At 43.4% G+C, this 25,399-nt stretch overlaps 1 protein-coding gene and 1 long non-coding RNA gene across 8 annotated transcripts; one reads left to right on the top strand and one right to left on the bottom strand.

Moving 5' to 3' along the window:
• Window positions 1-5,189: 5,189 nt before the first annotated feature.
• Window positions 5,190-12,236, bottom strand: LOC142587027 (uncharacterized). 2 transcript variants are annotated; one of them, XR_012829335.1, is made up of 4 exons: window positions 12,127-12,236; window positions 10,916-11,098; window positions 6,829-7,008; window positions 5,190-5,357 (listed from the first exon to the last, which is right to left on the bottom strand). It is a non-coding gene; the product is annotated as an uncharacterized LOC142587027 (long non-coding RNA). The 2 variants fall into 2 exon arrangements; XR_012829336.1 differs by lacking the exon at window positions 12,127-12,236 and adding an exon at window positions 11,939-12,074.
• A 270-nt stretch (window positions 12,237-12,506) lies between these two features.
• LOC142587766 (kappaPI-actitoxin-Ael3a-like) lies at window positions 12,507-23,506 on the top strand. Of its 6 annotated transcripts, none has more exons than XM_075699003.1 (6): window positions 12,529-12,700; window positions 14,547-14,649; window positions 15,927-16,127; window positions 16,671-16,877; window positions 21,385-21,564; window positions 23,232-23,506. In XM_075699003.1, the coding sequence occupies exons 3-6, from the start codon at window positions 16,073-16,075 to the stop codon at window positions 23,327-23,329; spliced, it is 540 nt and encodes a 179-aa protein (XP_075555118.1). In that variant the 5' UTR covers window positions 12,529-12,700; window positions 14,547-14,649; window positions 15,927-16,072; the 3' UTR covers window positions 23,330-23,506. The 6 variants fall into 6 exon arrangements, with proteins under 6 accessions (XP_075555120.1, XP_075555118.1, XP_075555117.1 ...); XM_075699002.1 differs by having other exon boundaries at window positions 14,544-14,649; XM_075699001.1 differs by having other exon boundaries at window positions 12,530-12,700; window positions 14,547-14,669.
• The last annotated feature ends 1,893 nt before the right edge of the window (window positions 23,507-25,399 follow it).

Here is a 25,399-nt window from a genome sequence, read left to right as displayed (position 1 = left end):
ACGCCTACAGGCAATGCTTGCTTTAGCGCAACGGAGCGAAGATATGGAATTTGGTGTCACCGGGGCTAAATATGGAGAACCTTGTATGCACCATTAAACGGTATTATTCTATGAATATTGAAGGATCTAACTAACATTGCAAAAACCGACAATGGGCATATACCTGAATCATTTGTTTTTGTTCTGCATTTACAGTTTTTATGCACATCACTTTCTTCGTTTCAAATATTTGCGCTAGGTGGCATTGTGCGAGATTAGTGTACTGCATGTTTTATGTGAGTTCAGAACTATTTTCACCTATGTACACAATGACTGCAGATGGTATAGGTTACAATACCTTCAATGTTTTGCTCGTTTCTACTGCTCCAAATTTTATACGAATGCGGGCCTAAACTAGTTTAGGCAATAGGCCCAACATTTTTCTCGGCGCTGTGTATGTACGCTTCGAAGAAAATTAATCAAATGAAGTTTGAGCACCGAATTCAGGGCCTCATCCAGAACCCTTTGTGGCGGAATGGGGGAACCATACTAAACCAAGCTGCTTTGAAAGATTGTACTAGGCGCGCTTGGTTTGAAAAAAAAAATAGGCGTATTTAGTTTACGAACCAAAGTAGCTTATTGCAGAAGCTGCGTCCTGTGGACGCCGTGGGAACAGGGAAAATAATCCCACGTTGGTTGGTATGCATGTGACAATGAAATATGTAATAGCGTGTGGGACGGATCTGCATAGTTTGAGCCACTAGCCCGGTTCCACCGATTGTTGCTCATTTGGAAGGTCCAAGAGGGTCGTCACCGCCTCTCGAAGTGAAATACACCGTGCTCCGCTGAATTATTTGCCGCGGATGCAACCCTTATTCCGCATGTAAAGTTGTCACACACCTCACTGAATCGTAATGTGAAACTTAGCTACGGGAGCCTCACGCGTATAGAATGCGTATTTGAATATTGAAATAAACGTAGCATAAATGTGACGCGCGTAACCATTTATGCATAAGCGTGGAATCTATGATGCAGCATGCTGCGTGAAGCAACGCGTATCTCACGCAATGTCAGCTGCGTGACGTCTACAGCGGCACTGGTCAAAAGGTACCCATTTTTCTGGAACGAAACGTGGCGGCATCTGTCAGCGCTGCATTTCACTGTGTTTTGTGGCTGTGCTAACGGATTGCGCCACCATTCTATTGCAGTGAAATCCGGAGCTACTCACATAACTTCATCTCTTGAACCAGTCTAAAAACAAAACACCGCTGAGATTAGGCCCAAGCGTTGCATCTGACGTAAGATAAGGCATAGTGAAGGTGTGCTCGTTTAAATTCTCACGAATAAAAAACGAGTTAGTAAAGATGAAACGATCATCTTGAAGCGGATAGCCTTAGAAGAACCAAGTAGCGCCTTGTTCGACTACGACGTAATTTACACGCGATCCCGAAGCCTATGAGGGACGTCCGCGAATACTGGTTTCGAGGAGAAAAGAGGAAGGACAATTAGGCAATAGTGTTTCATGGCATGCCTGCTAAACGTTTTCGCTTTAATCTTGCCAAACGGGGCTCGCTACAATTATTATATGTAGTTGAAAGATACTCTAGAGTCGAATGTTTATTATTGTGTTCCCGAGTTGGAACAAATTGTTTTAATTGTCGGTATTATTACTATAATTATTATTTCTATTCGAAGGTATTTAAGACTGGCTTGTTCAGAAGTGGGCTGACTTTCAAAAAACTTTTTTTTCAGACTCAAACTGGTGCAGAAATATTAAAATACGTTTATTCATTATCATCATCATCAGCCTGGTTAAAATTATTTATTAGGCGAGAAGGCCAAGAAGAGACGACGGCAGTGTCCTTCCTGCTGGTGCATAAGGCGACATTTATCTGACGATAGATCAGTGAAGTCACTTTCGTTCAAGCTGCAACAGAAGTCACCGCTTTGAAATAGAAAGACCTTGATGAGGGCTAGTTGGTTCATACCTAGAACTGAGGTTAAACAGCGCGAATTAAACACGGGCATGAGAAAACAAGTACCACAGACAAGCGCTTGTCTGCGGTATTTGTTTCCTCGTGTCCCTGTTTTATTCGCGCTGCTTAACCTCAGTTCTGAAATAGAAACTACGCCAGCTGCTTGCTTCGCGACGATCCGGAGCCCGGCAGGAGGCGGTAGCAGAGGAAGAAAGAGCACCGCCTACAGCGGTCCCTGCGCCTGCGCGAAACTTGTCGCAGCCGCAAGCCAGCGGTGGCGCCGAGCAGACGCCGCCCACTGCGATGCTCCTTTTAACAGTGGACCGTGCTGTAGATGCTTATGCAGGCGAAATCACATTTTTTTACATCCTCAAATAGTATACACACACTGCACCAGCTGTTACAAACTCATTCAGGAAAGCTTCAGAAATGACTAGATGAGAGACATGAATGACTAGATCAGGGATAATTTACTAATAATTTATGGTAGGTAATGTCAACCCATCAAGCAATTCGGCTGCGTTTTATTTTTCTTCTTTCCCGTGGAATAATAGTCGATGTCCGTCAAGACAACTTGAAGTTCTCTTTACGAAAATTAGATGCCGTGTACCGCCGTTTCACTTTTGCTATTGAAGTTCCAGTCAACCCGCGTGCCCTTGTTATTTTGCAAATGTGCCTGAATCTATTGCGCATATTATTGTACAGGGCCAGACAATTTCAATACACAATTGTACTATTAGAAGAATCATTTCGACAAATTGTGCTGTCGATAACCTCGCCAACCCTTCTCTCTGTTGGGACGTCTTGCCTTTCTCGCAAATTACAATTTGATAAGCAACACAAAAAGAATACTTTACTGAATTTCTAATATTATCACTCAGTTCTGTTATTTAATTTCTTTATGTCACACTACTGTATCTGAATATTCTTAGCATTAGTTTTTTTTTTACAATTTCTAGGTTTGGCCTTCTTTAACTCACGCTCGGCTACGCAGACTTTATTTTTGTTAAAATATATTATTAGCACACGTGAAACGACCGGATTTTTATCCGATCCCCCGTGTTGGTTATGAGTCAGTGTTTTGACTAAAGATTAATGACAAACAGGAATAATTTCAAAGCACACCTGCTTCTAAAAAAGGCCTGCCAGTACGTTTTCAAATGTAAGAAGAAATCTGGCTGCAAAGGCAGCATTAAAAAAAAGCTTAAGCTAGTTGCAAAAGCTTGTTCTTAAAATTCTTTGCTCACATTTAACGTATGATAGGGCAGAATCAAACTACACAACCGTCCAGGAATCGGAAACGAACGTGCAGAGTATTGTCACCGTGGTTGCAAGTAAAATAACTTATATGCGGTGCTTGAGTCTCTACACGCAGAATTCACAACGCTTTATCGAAACGTTACTATTCATGTACAATGCAGCAAATGCGTTCGATCTTATGCAAGTGCGGTTTTAGTCAATTTTAAAGCAACTCATTCATGGTTATTACGGCCGTGTCATTGCGTGGCTGCTGATCTTGCTGTACTCACGGACAACTTTCTGTGGCAATGAAGGGAAAGCTACGATGAGAGCGCTTCTGAAGAGATTCCCGCGTTTTAATACATGGAACAGAGGACTTAAACACCTTATTGGCAGCAGTTAAGTAATACACAACGCACCATTGAGTGTAAAAGTTCACTTATTTTGCGGCTTTTTCCTTCCGCATCGGGGCAAAAGCGAAACCATTGAACGCGGAAGCTGCGTCGATTCAGCGTCTGTTCCGAGCCACGAAAAGCGTTGTCAAACGCTGCCGGACTACCTGGCGGTATAAAACATGTGCCGCAGCCACGCACCCGTAGCTCTCCCTTCATATACACAGAAAGTTGTCCGCTAGTGTTTCCTGTTTTCGCTGAACGAACGCTTTTATATTGTATGGCATCGTTATACGCAGGTTTCATCAAATCTGCAGAAAACCACGCTATACTATCATTGCATGCTAACACTTACATTCATGGAAGCAGGCGCACTTATGTTCAGCCCAAATAATTGGTCACTCATGGGATAAAAGATGCCCATACAATGCCATTTTCTAGGCTTATCTAAAACGCACATTGCACGGAATGTCGTGGTAACATTTGTAATTTCGTAATGCATCACCGTGCTTCTCGCTAACGATCTGATCAAATAGCGCATGATGACGAATGGCTTATTCTATTCTCTTAAGTTTTGTTTAATACTTCACCGATCGCGGTTTTACGCCTATGGGTATGTGCCACAGAGTTTGTGCCACTCTGACACAATGGCTACAGACACCAAAATGTATTTTGGGGTCTCTCTCTACAACCCTTCGCAAATACTGCCTCTGCAAGCAAGAAACATCTCCGTTACTTTTATGTCACTGCTGCGCCAATGTCCCATAGTGTCCGGCCGCATTACCTGATGTTTGCGTTTGAGCATAGTTGTGTCCGCTGTAATATATAAACATAAACACAGTATCACAGTACATTTGTGACCTGTGCTGTCACATGCGGCTGTGTGTGTATACCACATGCTTAAACAAACATAACCATTTTCGTCAAGTTATATACTTCATGCCCCATCAATTTTCAACAAGATGGACTCTGCAATATTTTTTGTCAGTTTGTGTTATATTGTCATGTTCTTAAAAAGTGACTGTTTTTTTAATTACGCAAAATTTGGTCCATAACTCTGGATTCATACGTGAAGGTGTGAAGTACGACTTCAATAGGTGAAATTTTCCTTATCTGCCAAAAAATGTCTGATATAGCGGCAAACCGAAAGCGATAGATATGATCGTAACTGGCGCTGGCAGCTCCTGGCCAATAGTAGTGCTGCGCACTCTTAGCCCTAATTTCGGCTCGTCATTGAAGCGTAAAGATGTGTGCGGAAGGGATTTTGCAATATATCAACGGATGGCTGGCTGTGATGGATCTAAAGTCCAGCACATGACCCTGTGTTTGCCTGCTTATTTCATAGTTTAACAAATGAGGTTGCATCATTGCAGATGCGTTCATCAAAACATTTTTTTTTGCGCAAACAAAATTTAACGTATCGTTTTGTAGAAATCAGGCAAACACTGGACGCTGAAACGAACATAGAATATCGCATCAACTATGGTGGTTATTTTGCAAATTATTTTCTGTCGCCTCATCATTATCAGTGAATGTAGGTGTATATCTTATGTACAGCGAACAAGGTGTTTCAAACAATAATTTGGTAACATTGCCGTTGGTGGTCATAGAAATGCCTTTTGAAGTTTATTGCCTAATTGATTGCTTTATCCTAGAAATATGGTGTCCAATCTTCCCAATGAAGTGTTGGCGTTTGCTTGAAGCCCCAAATCGTATCTCTTGCGAAATGCGGCTGTACGTATGCGACATATCTCCGTTGAGTTCTTGTTGCCTAGAGATGAGCAGCAAAATACGAGTTAGAGTTTGCCATATTGATGGACATGCACCCTTAATTATCTCAAGTACGCAAGTGTCAAACACGGAATTTCTGTAAATATGTAGTATAAGATGGAAAATAAACTTTCTCAAGCAAAATCACCTTACGTTTCTAGAAAATATTAGGATTGCAGCTATCCACACTGTTACATTCAAAGAAGGCTCGCAGCTACAAGGAAACACGCGTAACGTTTGAAGAGTAAGTATGTCATCATTCTCGTTTGAAAGCTAATCTGATCACCATCAACGCATTCTAAGTCCACTGCGGGACGAAAGCCTCTCCCTCGCATCTCCAATTAGCCCTGTGCTGCGCCAGCCAATTACAAGTTGCGCCTGCGAATTTTCTCACTTCGTCACCCCGCCTAGTCTTCTGCCGTCCTCGACTCCGTTTCCCTTCTCTTGGCACCCATTCTGTAATTCTAACGGTCCACCGGTTATCTAATCTAGGCATTACATGACCTGCCCAGATGCATTCCCTTCTCTTAAGGTCGATTAGAATATCGGCTATGCCCGTTTGCTCTCTGGTCCCATACCGCTTTATTCCTGTCTCTTATAGTTCAGCCTATCTTTCTTCGTTACATTGCTCTTTGTGCGGTCCTTAACTTGTTTTCGGGCTTCATTGTCAGTCTCCAAGTCACTGCCCCATATACTAACACTGGTAGAATGCATTGATTGTGCACGTTTCTTTTTAGTGATAACGGTAAGCTTCTACTCAGGATCTGACAATGCCAGCCGTATGCGCTCTCACCCAATTTTATTCATCTGTAAATTTCCTTCTCATGATCAGGGTCCCCTGTGGGTAATTTTACTAGGTAAACGTATTTCTTCGCATACTTAAACTTTCGGCTCTTAGTTTTAGCAGCTTAATTATGTATAATAAAGTTTCCGTGGCCTCTCGCATTAAAAGAAGCCTCAAGGGTCTGTTTTCGTTAAGCAAATTTTCTAGAAAAATTTTCTTCCCATTTCTTCGATTCCAAGTCATCATAAAAACTGCGATCCGCAACTCACTTAAAAAGTTCAGCATTATTCATTATTTCAAGTTTGTGGCTTGATAAATCAGCGTTTAGCTGTGTGGTTGATCAGTGCGTTTGGCGAACGCTAGGCCTTTATCTCGAACAGCACTCTTCACCCTAATATATCGTGTTGGCGTTTGTCATTGCCTAATCCCTGAATAATGAATATACCAGACGCCCCAAATCACAATACGGATACAATGGCACGCATTTTTTACAAGGCGAGCACCTTTCTAAGCGACGTTTGCTATGTCTCTAGAACAAACAAAGAGAGAAAAATAAAACAAATTCAGGTGAGTCAGTCACGTCATTTAATTTGCATATATTTTGTACAAATATGGATATATTCTTAACACATTATTTAACTTTAACTCAAGTTAGGTGAATGAGGTATCGAATATTTCAATGACTTACCGCTGCACCGCTTCATACACTTTTCACAACTTGGAAATCTGTTGAAATTCCCATCACAACCGCTGTATATAAAACCACGGCATAGGTCGTGCTCGACGTCATAATACCATGACGGACGAAAGTCATGGCAATGTCCAGCTTTCGGCTTCAAGCTACAAACTTCTCTAGGTCGAACGCGCCCTGTGACAGACAGGATGACCAACAACAAATTTATTTATTAAATTGTAGGCTAACTATGAGGTGTTCATATATGGCCTTGTCGATAACTATCGCAATACTGTACACTTGCCTAATGAGCGCGGAAATTATTTGAGCGGCTCTCGGCGGAAATGAAAACGAAAACAGAAGAGAGATAGCGAAGGCTCAATCCTCTGCACATTGTATACGACAGAAAATATATTTAGCAAACTTAAGATTGACCATCTCGGACACTTTTCGCAAATACCGTGGTTGAAGAACGCGCGATTACCATGACCAGAGGACCGGTGTAGCGCGTGCCGTGCTTGGGCCACGAGCACGCGCAGTCCAACTTTATTTTCCTCATCTTCTTTATTTTGCATGACCGACCGAGAGCTCCGCCCTTTATTGTCCGCGCGTAGCGGCGACAGTGGGTGCTACAGGTTCACCTGCAGTGGCGGCTTCTCGGCTTTAGCGTCGCGCGCCTAATCATGAGGCCGCACGATCAAATACCGGCCGCGACGGCCGCATTTCGATGGGCGGCGTAGTACAAAGACACTTATGTGCTGTGCATTGAAGGAAGGAGGGTTGGTACAACTTATTCCACGGCGACCTCATACGGTGGTGTGCCTCCAAATAATATTACGTGTTTGTGTGGTAAAGGGCGCGAATATATATATATATATATATATATATATATATATATATATATAAGCTTTTAAGAGGTCTCACACGCGTAGTCTCGCGACTTTGAGATTGCCTTCTGTATTTATGTGCCATATGCAACATATAACACATGCTTCCGTAATAACATCCTGAATAATGAAAAAGGGTGAATATATATATATATATACACATATATATAAAGTATGTGTGTGTGTGTTCGTGCGTGCGTGTGTGTGTGCGCGCGCGCGCGCCACCTGGAGTTGGACAGTAGCCCGTCTGGACGGGATGAAACGTGCCCCACGAAGGAAATAAAAACTTTGCATGAACCAAAGAACACATTAAAGGCAAGATATTTCTGCTGGCAACATTCCTTGTGTGCCCGGAACAAGCGAGATATTATCGCGTGCATGCATGCTCCGTGAACATGACGCTGAGGTGGCTGACGTTCCTGTGTGCAAACTATGGCGAGCCCTCGTGAGCGGAACGGACAATCCGCCGAAAGAAGCCTTTCCTGGCGTTGTTTTACAAGGTCCCCAGTGCAGATTTTGATAGCGTCTACATCAGGGAGACGGACAATTTTGGCTGCGCCAACATTAGAGGAGCCACGTGGAATAGAGTGGCGTCAAATGCTTTGGCATAGCACGCAGCAGCGAATGAGTACAGTACAGACTGGTTGAAATGTAGTATAATTAGCCAGAAATAAACTGGACGTCGCACCTGTACCTAGAGTACCTGGTGATAAAATCGAAACGACACACGCTCAATCGAAGCGAAGAAACAGCCGCCTTTCGCACGGTGCTTGCGTCACGTGTAAGAAGGTACTTATGCAGGCACTTCTACTTTGTTGCTTCATTCTAAACAAGACTTGCGCATGGAAGCCGAAACTTCTTGCCTGTTAAAGTTTTATTTTGTCGGTGTGGGTCTTTCTTTTCTTTTGCGAAAAAAAAAAGTCTTAGTTTCGGCCGAAAGTTGAACCACCGATTGCGATAGCAAATGCGCATGAAGGTATACGATGTGAGGACAGTAAGTTTATTAGGTGCCTAATCTTGCAAAGGTTAGCTTATTATCTAAATTAACTAGCATTATGTCAGCGCGCACACGCAGAAATGAACACATCGCACTCGATAACCGCGAACTTTCGCTGTCAAAGCACTGGCGTGTGGAGGCGCGGCAGTTTCCTTTTTGTTGTGTAATGCTTCAGCGAAAACTTAGCAGCGGCAACAAAGCACGCTGAAACGCGTGAGCCTCGGTCGTACCTATACTCAGCTGCCGACGCAGGTCGATTTCAAGATAGGGCGTGCACGGCCACGCGTTGCGCAATTGCTGCCGGAGTACAGCACATCCCCTCCGCAACCGGGAGCCTTTCGCGCGACGGAAGACGGCGCGTTTTCTCCCTGCTTTCCTCACTTGCGCGCACGTGATCGAACCGCGATCGCTGTCTCCCCTCGCGCACTTTCTCTAGTGCCTACAACATGCAGCGCGTGGCGAATGCGTTATCGTCTTGAGACTTTACATGGATCATGGCGACAGTGACGGCCATAATCGGCCTGTGATGTCCTTGTAATTTCTGTCATAATATTGAGACATGTACTTATCTTTATCGGGCGACCACGCTTGGCCGCCTAACAAATGTTATCGCGCAGCGCAGGACCCGCCTGCATGTGAAAGTTTCTGGAATGTTATCGATGGTTCCGTCCGCTGTCTTTCACCGCAACTTGTGTAATCTGATTGCATCTATGCGCGACGCGAATAGTGTAGAACCTTGTGGAAGACACGCGGGTCCCAGCGGTTAATCTGGAACACTCGACGACCGATCTATAAAAGCCGACGCGCTTGACCCGCTGATCAGATTTTCAACGATCGCCGAGTGTGTTCGCCGATATCCGTTGTTCTTCGAGTGTAGCCTGTTTTTGAGGGCACAAGTTCGCCCAATAAAACGCTCATTTCATTATCCACACTTTTGCGGCCTTCTTAACCGTCACTACCACGTGACAATATAAAGATGTGGTGGATTCATGTTCTTACAAAGCTGGTATGTTCAATACGTTAAAGCAAGAAATGTGTGGGCCTTGGTGTCAGTTTGTAATAAAAACAATAAAGACAAGTCCTCAAGTAAAGCTACATATAATGATCGAGTCCGCGTGACATCTCTGTCAAATTATAGTGACGTTATGTTGCAATGCTGTTTTCTAGTGACATTATCAAAAATTTCCCCTAGATCCCCTATACCCTACTTATTGTATGAAAAACTGATGCACAGCAAGTATAAGAACTGCAAGATCTTCTAATCATATGTTTGTCAAAACGCCTCAACAATTTTTTTTGTTGTGGTGCAAAGGGTGCCACAAGTAGGTTTTACAAAAAGTATTTTTAACAGTTCTTCGTCGGCAAGAAATCAAGAACAAATCTTAGGAATAGAAAGTTTTGTTATTTCCACTTTAAACAGCATGTGCATGACGAACGCTCAAAAGACGAAAACACAGCTGCCGCAACTGCGGAGCGCAGCTGTTGCCACAAAGGGTCATCAGTGATCAGTCTGACTGCAGAAATCCAGCACAAGTGCGGTGACTCAGCACTGTTAAGAAACATTTGCAAACCGCCTCATCCTTGATCGAAAACATTCCCTTGCCCATACGGGTAGAAATTTTGTTAGTAGCCTCGATGACACAGCCCCCCTGCTCACAGCAAGTTTTCTTCTTCCATCATCTAAAAGCTCACTTATTTGCAAAGATGAAAGCACACCTAGTGTTGCATTGCAGGCTGTGCTCGCGTATGTGCGTGGTCGTAATTGTAGTGTAGATGGCACATTCGTTCTCCCATACATCTGCCCAACTGGAAGCACTGTGGCTTTCGCACATGATGATATAGGCAAGAATGACTAGCAAACGGAACTGGTCAGAGTGCCCGAAAATGAATATGGTGGGTCATCGACGGAACATGAAATAACTTGAGTTATTTAGTGATGTGCAGCGTAGTGTAGTGTACCTGAAGCGTTTATTAAGCTAGAAGATGTGCTTTCTAAACAAATAAAAAAAAACAAATCCTAAAGCTTCGAATGTTGTTCCGCAGGTATTTTATATGTGTGTCTTGATTCCATACATAACCAAAAAACAATGGCACACATTTATATCCTTCTTGCTCATTTGTTTTTCTATGTATCAAAACAAAATGGTGTGCCGCCTATTCAAAGGATAAAATTCTGAACTTGGCACGAATCGTTTGGCACATATAATAATCTACTTACTTGTGCACGCAGTTTGGCATTCCCCTTCCGTAGGGAATCGGTTCGTGTTGCCGCCGCATCCACTGTAGAGGAAGCCTTTGCATCTCCCACTCCAGTAATTATAGTACCATGATGGTATCTTCTGAGTACAGTTACCAACAAGTTTGCGGTTCCAGCATGTTGGCAATAGGTCCCACCAAGACGCTGCAATAATGTAATCTTCGATAAGATCTACCGTTTCGCCATGGGTGCATAGAAAAAGGACCCACTAAATGAATAGGCTGTCTCGTTTTCAGCTGGTGTATTGAGCGATGCATTTGTTATTGTCAGTAATATTTTCGCCGCAGTTCACTTACAGAGAGGAAGTACCTCCCGCTATAGTGCCAAAATGTACACGTGAAACCAGAATCTACATGCTTTCACTTACAAATTGTGAAAGTAGAAGTCATGATGGCGCGCAATGATGTACCATGGCAGCATTGTGCATAGTGAACACCTAGCAGTTTATCGGAAGAGCGCACTATAATTTCATCTGAAGCCGATCACTCCCTATCTGAGCCCTGCAACGAAGAAGTCGTCGACGCGCATTCTTTACACAAGAACTATAAAGCAAAAAGCTTTTTGTGCTCTCTGGCTTGCGCTTGCGGTTTACCTACAGCATAACGTGGTGAACATTGTTTGCGAGGTCCAAGTAGTATATTGTCATCACTAAGACAATATAGTATAGTCTACACATAAAACAAGGCATCCATAACACTATCAGGTGACAGTATGCTGATGAGAGCTCTTGTTATTGACGATGCTAATAATCTACAAGCAACCAGTGGGCTACGGAAGCAAATGCAGTTATGTGTTTTGACTTGAAGAGAGGCTATGGGGATTTTTCCACCTATATTAAACTGCACTATATGAGAGTTATTGAATTTTGCCCTCATGGGATCGCTCTTACGTTGAGGAATTAGGCCGATGACATCATTTTCAATACGAGAATGTCATAGCCCCTGTAATATCGGCATCGTTAAACTTAGTAAGTAAACGTAATACCATATTGCGTCCGAAAATCGGTTATGAGATGGAGCGTCGCACACTAAACAAACAAAGCGCGGCACACTATTTCGGCGATTGAGCGGCTTCCTCCTTACTGTATAACAATAGTTCTGGCGGTCAGGACACGTCGGAAAATTATTAAAGCGAGACGGCTAACGCAAGAAAACTGAAGCGTTAAACCTTACCTTCCACGCAAACCAAGCATGCCAATAAAGCATAATATAATTGGGGTTTCATCTTACATGTACTGGGCATAGAAACATAGAAGACGCGGCAAAACGATTGTTAGGGGCTGGCTTGTCTGAATACAGGGAGTCAAGCGGACTTGTCTCCAAACGATTTTTCTTCTTTTATTTGTTTTCCGTCTTCTCCGAGAAAGATTTACCGATCGCTTTCACTTCTAGAACAATTCTTTATTTTCTGTAGCATTGTGATTGTAATCGAAGAGGACTATTTGTGGGCACCGCGCGACGTGTTCTAGCGGAACCTTATTTTTCATTGTCCGTGCCGTACATTCAGTATTTTTTCACAACGTAAGCAATATATTATCACCGAATTTGTCTTTGTCGGCGTTTGTATCTTTTGAATACAGTGCCACGTAGGCATTCGCGACAAGAAATTGCACTCAGACACAGCTCTCAGCGCTGCCACAGAATCTTTCCGAGGCAACCGAAGTCCCGACGTAACAGAATCGTCATCGCGATACGAAACTACAATAGGAACAGTACTTTACCAATCTTCTGTTCAAGGTCACTACACGTAAGTAAATTACCTTTTTAATAATAGTTGTATTCATTATTATTAGACTTAATATTAATAATAGTAGACTAATTATTAATAGTAGACTTCATTTTTGGTCGATGTAGTGACGATGCGTCCGTGCTTGTGTTCGTGCCCAATTGTTCGTATTGTGTTTTTCGCGGTAGGCAATGTAGCAAAGTCTGACGAATCTCATGAACTTCAGTGTGACAGCAACCAAGAAAACATTCTTGTCAGCAGGACTGCACAATAAGCTCGATATTTTTTATTAAGCACATGCGAAGGAACCTTTCCGAGGACCAATGACACACGCACGTTGTACAAAGTGCACCAGGACAGCACCGATTGTTTCGCGTTGCGCCGAACGTGGAAGCATTTAACAGGAACAAGAGGAAGTTATTTAATTAATATGCAAGGAATATATGCCGAAGTTCATTGTCGATGTCAAAAATTGTGTTGTTGAACAGAACTACGTAAGACCTGTAAGAGCGTGCGCCACCGGCGTGTGCTCATTTAGTACACACGAAATTCACTGCCACGTTTTGCAGAATTTTTTTTACAATTGGGATTCCAGGCGCTGTAACGTAAAACTAGGGCCGTATAACGTAAAACTATTCGAATATGTTTTTATTCCAATCTACTGACGTCATATTTGCGTAACCGCTGACGCAAGAACCGGGAGGTAACCTGCAGTGATGTCTGAACTGGCCAATCAAACGCTGTCCTCGTTCATAGGAGGTCACTTAGTTTGCTTGAAAAACGAATAACATTGCCTACACTGAGCGGCTTGTCTTATCTAATTGGCCGACAAAAGGCGAGGAGCACGCTCAAGTGGTGAGGGATTCGATGGGGCCGAGCCACTGCACTGAAAATCGATAACTGGATGAAGAGGGTGGTGCCCGTGCCTGCGATTGGTCCGCTTTCCCTTACTTGGCTTGAGGTGGCTGGTCGAAAATCGCGGCGGTATGCAGCTGAAGCCTAAAAATGACGCTAAAACTGATTCTCAGCAAAGAAAAGTTGGCAGAATGGGGTCGTAAACGTGCTGAAAGTGCTCGAGAACGTTACACGGCTACGCAAAAGGTTTATTGTACGCAAATAAACCCATGGCTCTCCGGCAGGTGCGAGTCGCCAGTGCCTGAACGATCGGTGGCAGCCCTCTTTTATTCCTTTCAGAACTGGACAGCCTGTGGCTATTCAGCAGAAAATGCAGTTTTGTTCGGCATATTAATGCACCTGCATCGCGCACACGTCACTTTGACGCGTGAGTTTTAGCGGTTTTGTGACGTCGCGTGACAGGCAGGTGAAGTGGGTGCAGCTTGGAAACTTTTGAACAATAGCCTTGGGCTAATGGCGAAAAGGGGTCGAATCAGAAATAAATAACGGGAACCAACTTAGCCGTTGGACACATTTCTTTCATCCTCTACAAGTTCGACTAGAGAATTTGCGCCCGAGGCCATTGTACAGGGTGATTACCCGGGGCAGGTAGCCCGTTCTAGACTTGCCGCTTCCCAAGACAATCAGAAATGCATTTTGATCTTACACCTGAAGCAAAACAAACGTTTTGCTCCAGATGCACGCGTGTTGCTTGGCCCCCCCTCGCGGCGTGTCCGCCTGTCTGAAAAGCTCTTTACTCGCTACACAGGACCATATCGCGTCCTTCGACAAGTGACTGACGCCACGCAGGAGATTGTGTCTGCCAGTCCCACAACCTCTTTTTTTCCGTTGCCCACCGACGTCGTCCACGTTTCGAGGCTTAAGCCTTACGACGCTTTCTCTGCTGTTTATCTATAGTGGTGGCGGGCTGCCTCATGCTAACACCCCTCATGCTATGTGTTATTCGCAGAAGATGATGGGGACACTTGGATTTAACGGAACGTACGCATAAGCGACCTCTGCCTGATCAGAGGACGACGATGTGCCTTGCTTGATGTTGCCTGGCTTCCGTGTCGGCAAGTACTTGCTACCCTTTGTAAGTACACTGTGTAAATAGTTTACCTACAGTGCTTTCACGTAACAATATAATCCAGAAACGAGTACACACCTTTCAATTTACCACTTGACGTGTTCCCATGTTTCAAAAAAGCTGACGTGAGCTGCGTTGGGCACGTTTTTTCACATGCTACTCGCGCTTTGCTTTGTGTATTCGTTCTCACAAGTTGTTGCCGAGGAGCGACAGGCATTCCAGGCAGCCATCAACATATTGTTACCAAAATAATCAAAGAAACATACCGTGGTCTTAACACTTGCAGATTGCTTTCTTTCTATTTTATTGATGTGGCAGTGGTGTGACCAGCACAAATATCCGCCGACTTTTATGCAGCAATAAGCAAAATAGTGACACGCTTACACAAAAAGCCTTTACACAAAAAAGACCATCTGACGATGTCTATCAACCGGTATTATGTGTGGCATTCATGCCGTAAATCCACCCCAAAACACATTATTCATGAGCCGTGTACTGCAGTAGCGCTCCATTATCTTCCATTTATCTGGACACGTTGCATCTCCTAGCGGGGCGCTGGTGAAGTACCCTCCAACACTGCACTGGTGGCGCAGCGTTAAAGCGTCAGGCTGTTGTGTTTATAGCCTGGGCCATCTAGTGGCGTGCACGAGGTACCACGTAAAGTCCTCCATTTAATGATCCTCTGACATTGCTGCCTATGGAAAAGCTGTTATGTGCCAACGATGAGATTTATTCCCTGTCAGCACAATGCTTCAAGGCACCATTGGAAGGCATCCGTTTGTCGTCTTGGAGCAACCCGTGTGACGTAGGTGGGATTCCACCCATAACCAGGGCGAATTTTAAGTTGTTTTGTTTAATTGGAGAGCAGCGGAAATCGGCTAGGTAGGTAAGCACAAACTAGCATAATTAGGTTCATAATCGCAATTACAGAAGATAAAATACCAGTAATCAGGCAGCTGTTCGCCACTGTCTCCAGTACGCAAGGTAATGATATGTGAAAATGCACTAATTGACAATTGTCTTGAATTCAACAGGGCAGAAATATGTATCGTGGCCTACGAAAGCAAAATATCACGTATATTAAACTATATTTTATTTGTTTCATGTCATGGATGTCGTCACAAGATAATATTTCATAATACGAAACGTGGGAGTCGTGTTGCTGACCCAGCAGGAACTTGTTTAGAAGTTGTAAGATTGGGATTCTTTTAAGAGAAGTAGAAGTGATCTACCGATTGTGTTTACTCGTTTTCATGTACACAGATGCCTCAAACAAACATAGGGAACATCATTGCCTGGGGGTTTTGCAAATGCTGCGTTGACACCACATGGTTTGAGTGAATCTGAAAGCACCTGGAAAGCTGTATCAGAAATTCCGTGCTACCATTATATCAAGTGGGATATTGAGCATGAAGCATGCATTCAAATTATTAGTTTTCGCCGTCACTGCCTTCAACGTCTTCGGTAAGTTCGCCCTTTACACAAGACTTCTATATTGGCATTACAGAGTTTGTTTATTGACTGTTAATATAAATGAATACACTCTCATAAGTTTATGAGGCGTGGTAATCGCAATGATTCACGGTATGGATGTACCTACAATGAACCAGACAAAATGATGTGAAGGTTGAGAATACCGGAATGGGAGAAAAAACTTTGTCAGAGTCACTTCTCTTTCAATGATGTCAGCATTTTCTTATAAATATTTTCATTACTTGTACACTTACTTACAGTATTGCTAGATGCCGACACAGAGTGTAAAGTTCAGTATAGGTACACCATAGTGAAGAAATGTTGAATACCGATTCTGGGTTGTTGCTTTGCTTTCAAGTGCTTTTAAATCGGAATTCACTGCGCGTGCTGTAGCCAGTATGACTTGCCGTCCAATGTTCTGTTGTGTTAGTGCGATTCGGAAATCTCAAGTTGAAAGAGACAGGGCGAGACAGGCAAGCACATTTTTGTGTCTGTGTGGTAAGTTTCCTAACTAGCCACTTCATCTGTTTTCAGTTTTATTTACTTCCCTAGCGGCAAGTAACACAGCACCCAAATATTGCTTGAGGCCGAAAGCGCCTGGCAGCACATGTGGGGGAGGCCCGTTTACATCGTGGTATTTCGATTCCAACAGCCGTGCATGCAAGGCTTTCATCTTCGGTGGATGCAACGGGAACCTGAACAGGTTTTCTTCCGAGAGGCAGTGTCAGCGATGGTGCTTACGTGAGTGCGAAATGCCTCGCATTCTTCCCTCATGGTATCTTCATATACATAGAATCTTTTTTTGGATAACTTTGAAAAATAAAATACGGGATTACTTTTAGGTAACAGGTGTGTATTGAGATATCCCTCATCTGGAACTTTCAGTACGGGTTAGTTGTTGTTTTGTCAATAACTAAATAAATAATTATCTGCTAATCAGGAAACGAAATATACATTACGTTCTTAATCTGCGTGTTTCTAAGTAATTTTTTTGTTTGTAATGATCCGCCATTACTGTAAATCTCTCGTTATTGCTGGCAAAACTACAGCATGCACTTCATGGTCACCTCAGCAATAGAGAATTGTTTTAAACACATCTAATTGCAACACCTTATGCTTCTCTTCTTTTTCCATTGTTTATCACATCAATTTTAGATGTTCCTATGAAGCTTCTGCATTTCTATATATATATATAACATCTGGTAAGTTAAATATAAAGGCAATGTGGTCGATGGTTGTGTTTTATTAGCCACGTAAGATCCTGTAACATTCAAGATGTGTGAAGCGGCGCTGTTAATTAGAGGCTCTGTTAGCCATAACAAAGGTTTTTTTTTCTGCGTGAATGACCCACTATATAACAAGGTGAAAGCATCACTCTATATTTGTGTGGCATTATCATATCGTATGCGCCGTACACGAAGAGGTGATAAACATCCTCCCTCACCTGGTGGTGAAGGCGATGTCAGTAGCGCATTGACAGTGACAAGAACTTTATTAGAGGGTACTGAGGAGCTTGATTGGGGGAACCGAAGGCTGCCCGATCAAGTTGGTGGCTCCGCCCACGACGGGAAAGAGAGATGGTGACTCTCCGCGACGTCGCGGGTCCTCTGGACGGCCTGTAGTTGGCTTGGTAAATCCGAGCTCTTCAGCAAGGAGTCCCAATTGGACTTGTTATGAAAGTCGGAGCCCGCTTTGTACGGGCACAGCCAGAGCATATGGTCGAAGGAGCAGCAGGCGTGACCGCATTTGGAGCACGATTGCGGAAAGTTCGGGTCTATCCAACTAAGAGCTCTCGGGGTGAGGTAGGATCTCGTTTGTAAAAGCCTGTAACAGCCTGAGCCTTGTTCAGTTTCGGGCTGGGGGAGGGAATTTTCTCCTGCGCTCTCTGTAATGTGACGTAATTTCGTGAAAGGTCGCATTACATATTGCACTGTGTACAATGCAGGTGATTACTACGTATCCTTTTATTTCATGCTGTAATTCTTTTCTGGTTCGACCTTGTGTTAGCTTAAGCGACTCCCTCATTATTTGCATTCTCTTAATGCTAAATAATGAGTTACGGAAGAGGAACACAAGCACGTGCTTTACATATACCATTCATGATAAAATCCCTGTTATCGTATCGCCAGCTGCTTAAATGTAAGAGCACGAAGCCTCTTTTGGTAATAGTTGGTGAGGCAGAAAGGTAATACACACAAACTTCCGACCCATAATTACAAATACGGAGGCATCAAATGAAGCGTATGCTGTTTACTTGGAAAATGTTGAAGAATACATAATAACCTTGCCTATTAAAGGGAGTGTGCTATATGTTGTCTAATCTCTTGCTTCGTTTCCTTAAGTTACTCTGCATATATCCGGACCAAAAGGTGGGATACATGCTTGCAATACTCTGGATACCTGTATTCGCAGCCAGAACACAAGATGTACGAAGGAGCCAAATGACGCTGCTTTGCACTTTACATTGTGTCGATTCTTTAATTCTGTCATTAGCCAACGTAAGCCTCTTCTCAAGGGAGGTGCTAAGGCGCTACGCCATTGCGTCAGGTCGACATTTGTCCAGCTTCAAGGAGTTGGGTGGTCAGTGTTCAGAAGGATGCCAGTATTACCCCACTGTAAAGCAAGCGAACATAATTTGACACTTACATGTAAGGAAGAATTTAACTGATAAACAAAAATGACGCGAACGCGGTCCTTTTGTACGGTTGGTGACAACGTGGTGTCTTGCGCGAGGTGACAGAGGCCTTCGTTAAAGGCACGCGTTATTATTTAGGCCATCCCGTTCGAGAAAAGCATACTCGGTACAGGCGCTAGTAATTCTGTGCGCTACAATGTTCGAATGAAGAAGGGATGTAGATATAGGTGCAAACTCTTAACATGCTTCGGCTGGCGCTGCAGTTTAAGTTCTAGCTGCGATAGTAGATCTTTTAAAGAAAACACGAAGGTAGCTACGAAAGAGAACGAAAGAGTAGTTTGTCGCATATTGTCCGAGATCCACGAGGCAGTCGTATTACAGAAAAAAAATCACAACACAGTACATAATGAATGACGTATTGGTGGCGATAAAGACGACATATTTTGGCAGGCTTGTGCCGGCATTGCCGTCTTGCGATCAAGCTGTTCGCGTAAGTGGGCGGTGAAGCTCTCGGTCAGTGTTTTAATATCTGATGACGAGTTCATCCCTATGGTAACGCATATTCTTTGTGTTCGTGCCTCGCCGGTTGTGGTAGTAACAAGGCAACTGAACAATGCTGTGTTGGTGCTGGCGAAAATCAACGAAACTCTTTGATCTCAGATAACTGAAAACGCCCTTTCAGATAAAAGTATAACGTCGGAATCTTGTAGGTTCTTCTCATTGATAACGACACCAACAGGGAAGTAAGAGAGGTAAGGGAATGGAAAAGCCATCTCATCATGACTCCCGGCCCAAAATTACGTTCTAGCACTGGAGTTCCGTCAATGCTGCAGAGATTAGCTATTGTAAATGCACGACGCTTATGTGCTTGGACTGCAGCATCACTTACCTCATTGTTGAGATTCGCACTGGGAATACTGAATCAAAATATTCCGCCAAATTGATAATGACGTCAAGAAATATGTAGGAGGTAACCGTTATATTTCTTATATTTTAGAATTCTGGAAGTATTAGGTATAAAGAATTGAGACTGGACAAAAAATACCACCTGTCACCGGAGGGAAGCGCACTCATTACCTCCGCATTACACGTGCAGTGGACTCTATATTGAGCTACATCGAGGCTCTTACTGCGTTGCATATATATATATATATATATATATATATATATATAATATACATATCATCAGCCTGATTACGCCCACTGCAGGGCAAAGGCCTCTTCCATACTTCTTCAGCTACCCCGGTCACGTACTAATAGTGGCCATGTTGTCCCTGCAACCTTCTTAATCTCATCCGCCCACCTAACTTTCTGCCGCCCCCTGCTACGCTTCCCTTCCCTTGAAATCCAGTCCGTAACGCTTAATGACCATCGGTTATCTTCCCTCCTCATTACATGTCCTGCCCATGCGCATTTCTTTTTGTTGATTTCAACTAAGATGTCAATAACTCGTGTTTGTTTCTTTACGCCCAATCTGCTCTTTTCGTATCTCTTAACGTTACACCTATCATTCTTCTTTCCATAGCTCGTTGCGTATTCCTCAATTTAAGTAGAACAGTCTTCGTAAGCCTCCCGGTTTCTGCCCTGTAAGTGAGAGAGAGAGAGGGAGAGAGCGTAACCTTTTATTTCCAATAAACAAGATTTGAGTCCGGCGTCCTTTTAGTGGGTCTGGGCCCCCCCGCGGACGCGGTTCCGAGACCTTGTCCCGAAGCGGCTTCCTCGGCTCGCTGGACGGCCCAGAGTTGTGCTGTCAGGTCAGAGCTGAGCAGTGCGGTCATCCAGCGTGACTGGAGGCTGTCGGTGGAAGAGACGGAGGGGTCGGCACTGCCCGACTTGTTTGTTAGGTCCCGACACTCCCATAACCTGTGATTTAGTGTAGCAACCTCGCCACATGATGTGCAACTGTTTGCAGTGTACATGTCTGGTTACATGGCGTGCATGAGTCTGGGGTTTCTGTAAGAGTATGTTTGTAATTGTCTGAAGTGTACTGCTTGCGTCCTGTCTAACCTAGCCTGAGGGAATGGGTCTATGCGTCTTTGTAATTGGTAGTGAGTACTATATATATATATATATATATATATATATATATATATATATATATATATATGCGTGTGTGTGTGATTCGGCTAGGTCTAACTCAGGTAGGGATGTCTGGCACTGTGTGACTCTTGCCCAGGTAAATCTACTAAAACAACCCGAATACCCAAGAACAACAATAGGACGTGGGAAAAGAGGACGCAAGTTCCCGGCACCACTTGCACCATTGCTGTCTGAGCATAGTGCGTTACACTGCGGTGATATTCTTGTCATGCCGTCTTGTTCATGCAGCCTTCGTCACCCTGCCATTTTGTTGGCATTCTTATGTCCTAGTCTTTATGCTGGCGGGACATCTACCAAACTATGCCCACTATAATTTCTGCTGCCGTACACAATCACCATACCAACGTCAGCAGTAACATTTGATAGTTTTACTGTTCACGAAAGCTGTTCACGAAAGCTCTTTATTTACTTATACGTTATCGACGATGTTTTTGCGACATCTTTTAATATGGCTGCATAAGGATAACGAATATTGCTTAGTGACTTTTTTAACCGGTTACTGCTTCTTTTCAGCTGGAATTCCAGAGAATCCGGTGTGTAGCTTGGATCAAGTTCAAGGACACGGCATAGGCCGCTTCTTTGCCTGGTCATGTGACTCCAAAGTAAACTATTGTCGTGTATTTCTGTACGGTGGATGGGGCGGCAATTCTAACAACTTTGGAAGTTGTTTTGAGTGCATGAACAGATGCAGTGGTACGTATTCAGCTGCCAAATCTTCTTCACTCTTATTCACCTTATGGCGATGTCATTACTATAAGGTTTGGTAAACTTGAGCAATACATACAACGCTATTGCACAAATATCATACCACGAGGCGGGAACACATGAGGTCGCGAAGGACGGCGGGCTGCAGAAAACAAGAAGTGGGAATTGAGCGCCAATGTTCTATGCACAAAATGGAGACAAGTTAGCGTTATTTGGAGTAAAAAGGACCTCACACAACCGCTAATAGCCGGCGGTAAACATGCTCAGTGGCGAAAAGCTTTGTAAAATCTTTACAATAAAAGTATGCACGGAATGCTCATCAACTTATCAGTGCATGTGTTGGGCTGTCGAATACTCGAAGACAACTAAGCTCTCTCACTGTGGTGTAGCGACAGGCTGTCGCGCGCAATGACAGCCGAAATTTGCTGATAAAACGATGGCATTACTGACAGCATCAGTGAAATGATATTGCGCGTTGAAAGAGAGAGCAGGGTTGCTATTCCAATACGTTGTCAAATTCTGCCACTGTGACCCTCTTGAGCCAGTCAGATAGACCATAACACAAATCTTTTGCAGCAATCAGAACTGTACTGCTCTGAGTACCAATACTCCCATATTGGCGAACCCCGGCAACTCTTACATTTTACGTTTTACTTTTTTTCTTTGGCAATACTTATGAATTTCAGAGACAATTTATGCAATATTCTACGTTCTAAGAGTTGCATGAAGCATATAGTTCAGTCAGTTCTTTATGCAAGCATCTGACACAGTTTGTTCATGACTTGTATGTGTTACAAGAGATGGCAGAACTCGGACGTATTGAGCTCTGTATTGAAAAAGTTATGCGTATATCATATATCTTGATTAAAATATGCCCTACCAATTTTTTTAAACATTACAGTTTTGTAGCCCATGATGTCCCAAGGGTTCTGTCCTTTCATTAGAGTTGGCGATTGAAAATACATCAAGCCCATATCTGTGAAGATCAGATGTATCATATGGTAAATCGCCCAACAGGAGACAACAAATGAGATGTTTAAGTAAATACTATGCCTGTTTATTCCGAAATCAGCCAAGGAAGATGACACAATATGCTGTCCGTATCTGGTAACACGTCCAGCCATGAGAAGCACAGGACGATAGTCGGTGAAACACATTAAATCAGTGGAGCAACGCGTATAACGTGGGGTTACCCTGAATCAGAAGACGTGTAGGACTGCCACCGTTATGCGTCCGTGCACCAAGAAAAGATTTATCGGCAAGGTAAACACGCGAGGCTCATTACGTCAACGGTCAATTGGCATAGGGCTCCAGTAAAGCATGAAGCAGTGGAGAAGAGCTGCTTCAACCCGCTTGCGAATGTTTGCGAAGGACGCGCATTTTACCTTTGCTTCTTCATCTACAATTACCTACGCTTTTGAGAAATACTGGAGCACATTGCTCCCTGGAAAGCTCTTTACTCTGTGTAGTATCAAATAAATTTTCTGCCTTGTCCTGGTTAGAGGGGCATTATAGAAAGCGTATTGAAATTCTTTTGTTGTGGAACTTCGTATGCAACACGTGCGCGAAAGGGAGCGCTCGAATGTGTCACCAGATGTTCATTATGGAAAAAAAAAGTTTGACCTGTCTGCCCTCACTGTATTTTTGTTTTTCAGGAAATGAATACGCTGCTCAAATCTGCCATATTCTGAATTATAATAACATGGTTTACTCATACAAAGGACTTCAATTCAGCTTTCCTGGAATTAAATGAGCAGCGTGAGGTTGTATTTCGGCCAAAAAATATCTATAGAAGTTTGAGAGGCTTATACAATAATGGTATGCTATCATCTAGTAAGACCAAGTGAAGAAATATATTTTAGTTTGCGCAGAACATCCACTTAAGTAGTTGTTGCCTTTTTGCTACAGAACTAAATCATTTTAGTCAGTAGGGCTACCTCACTCTTTCATTAAGAGACACCACTGCCGCATGCTGAGAGAATTTAACATCTGTATTCTGTTCAATAATGTGTTCTGTTTTCTGGTGACGTGAACCGCAAGCTTAGGCTATTACTCGCGCTTTTATTAGTCAGCATATGTGAACTACCAACGTACCATAACTCATTCCACTCTATTTCTCAAACAAATATGCAGACATTATTTCTCCGCCGCTATCCCTTTCCTTTGAAATCAACGTATCTTTAGTATCATCTCCGAACAAGCATCGACGTAGCTGGGGTGAGCCGACCACTTTTCGTACGCAGACACAAAACAAAAGATGAAGAGATGCCTGTGCGGTATGCCAATAATGGGCTTGACATGAAAGATCGAGTGGAACAGAAGGCTCTAAAGCGTCAGCTGCATATGGTCCATGGCATTTGTGCAATACAGCTTTATAGTTGGGATGTGCCTCCATTAGTCATTTACTGAAAAGGCACAGTACATTCAAACGCACTCTACAGTGTCGCCAGATGAGCCACATCCTTCTCTGTATTTCCGCCAAGTACAAAAGACCTTGCTTAGACGGCTAAACACGTCGGGGAAAACTAAGCACCTCGTATTAGAAAGAAAAACAGGGAGAACCCGAGCTTTCAGCAAGTAATTTAGAGGTTCCCAATTGCAACTAACATAGCCTGCATTTCCGCCGAATGGGAACTTGTCATGTACACTTGCTTTGGGACACAGGGATACACTGTGAATAACGACCGTCTGAAATATTCTAGCACTTGCATAATAATATTTCGTGCAATACAACCATTTATCTGTCGCCAATAATGTATTGACCACACATAATTCACAATATTGCCCTAACTACCTCCGAATATCAAACTTCGTTAATAAAATTCCATGCTCTGGAACGTTTGCATAGGTAGTTTTCTACAAAAAACGACTTTTTCGCACCTGCCTGTAATACATCAAATTGACAACACCCGCAACAATCTGCTCTTTCAAACATATATTTTAGCCAACTTTCTTCTCACTTGCAGCTTCACTGTAAAACTAACAAATAGATCGGTGTTAACCGTGCAACGATGCCATTAGATACCTATTTTGCGCATGACACGGAGATTCCTGACTTGCAAAGTGAGCATTGCACCAAGCAGGAGGTTTTACTAAAATTGGTCCGCATTGGTGCAGCTAACAAACGAGCCGCAGCGTGCATTGGGTTTAGTCCCTTAAGCGCAGCTTCTCATTCGTACCCTCTGTCGTACCCTCTGCCGTACCCTCACCCACTGATGTCGCAAACGCACTGCCCCACTTCCAGTTTTCACCCGCAACGTGCTGGTCAGGATGCAAAGAGCCACAGTTTAAATTATTCATTAGGTGCCTGGACCGTCCAGTCACATGGGATTTCTGCGTGTATAAGTTGACATCTCTCGCACTCGAAAAAAAAAAACTGTATGAAGCGTGTCTTCAGCCACAGAAAGCTGCATTTGGAGCTCTACAATTTCTTCAGTGACAGTTTTCAGCGAAATATACTATTTATGAACTCTAATAATTCAATAAAAATTATTTTGTATGTAGGCTGAATGCAAAAAAAGATATCTGAATATCTACGAGCGGCGTCAAACAACATTACCTTGGCTCGGTCCAATTACGTATATTTATATATACCTAAATGTTGGTGCATGATAGTTGGGGCACCCTGTATATCACATAGCGTCCTCAGCTATACTATCACCTCTTACCGTCTTTGGCGCCAGCGTTCTACGTCGGTGTGGAGCACAGCATAGAGCTTCCTACAAATGTTGACAGTGGGAGTAGGAAGCATTTTGGTTCTGCCGGCATGAAAATGGGGTTAGCAGATACATTTACATAAACTTCTGGCTTTTGTGTTCAAATA

This window comes from Dermacentor variabilis, chromosome 7 (genome assembly GCF_050947875.1).
Source record: "Dermacentor variabilis isolate Ectoservices chromosome 7, ASM5094787v1, whole genome shotgun sequence".
Taxonomy (NCBI): Eukaryota; Metazoa; Arthropoda; class Arachnida; order Ixodida; family Ixodidae; genus Dermacentor; species Dermacentor variabilis.
This window is presented reverse-complemented; position numbering and strand designations above follow the sequence as displayed.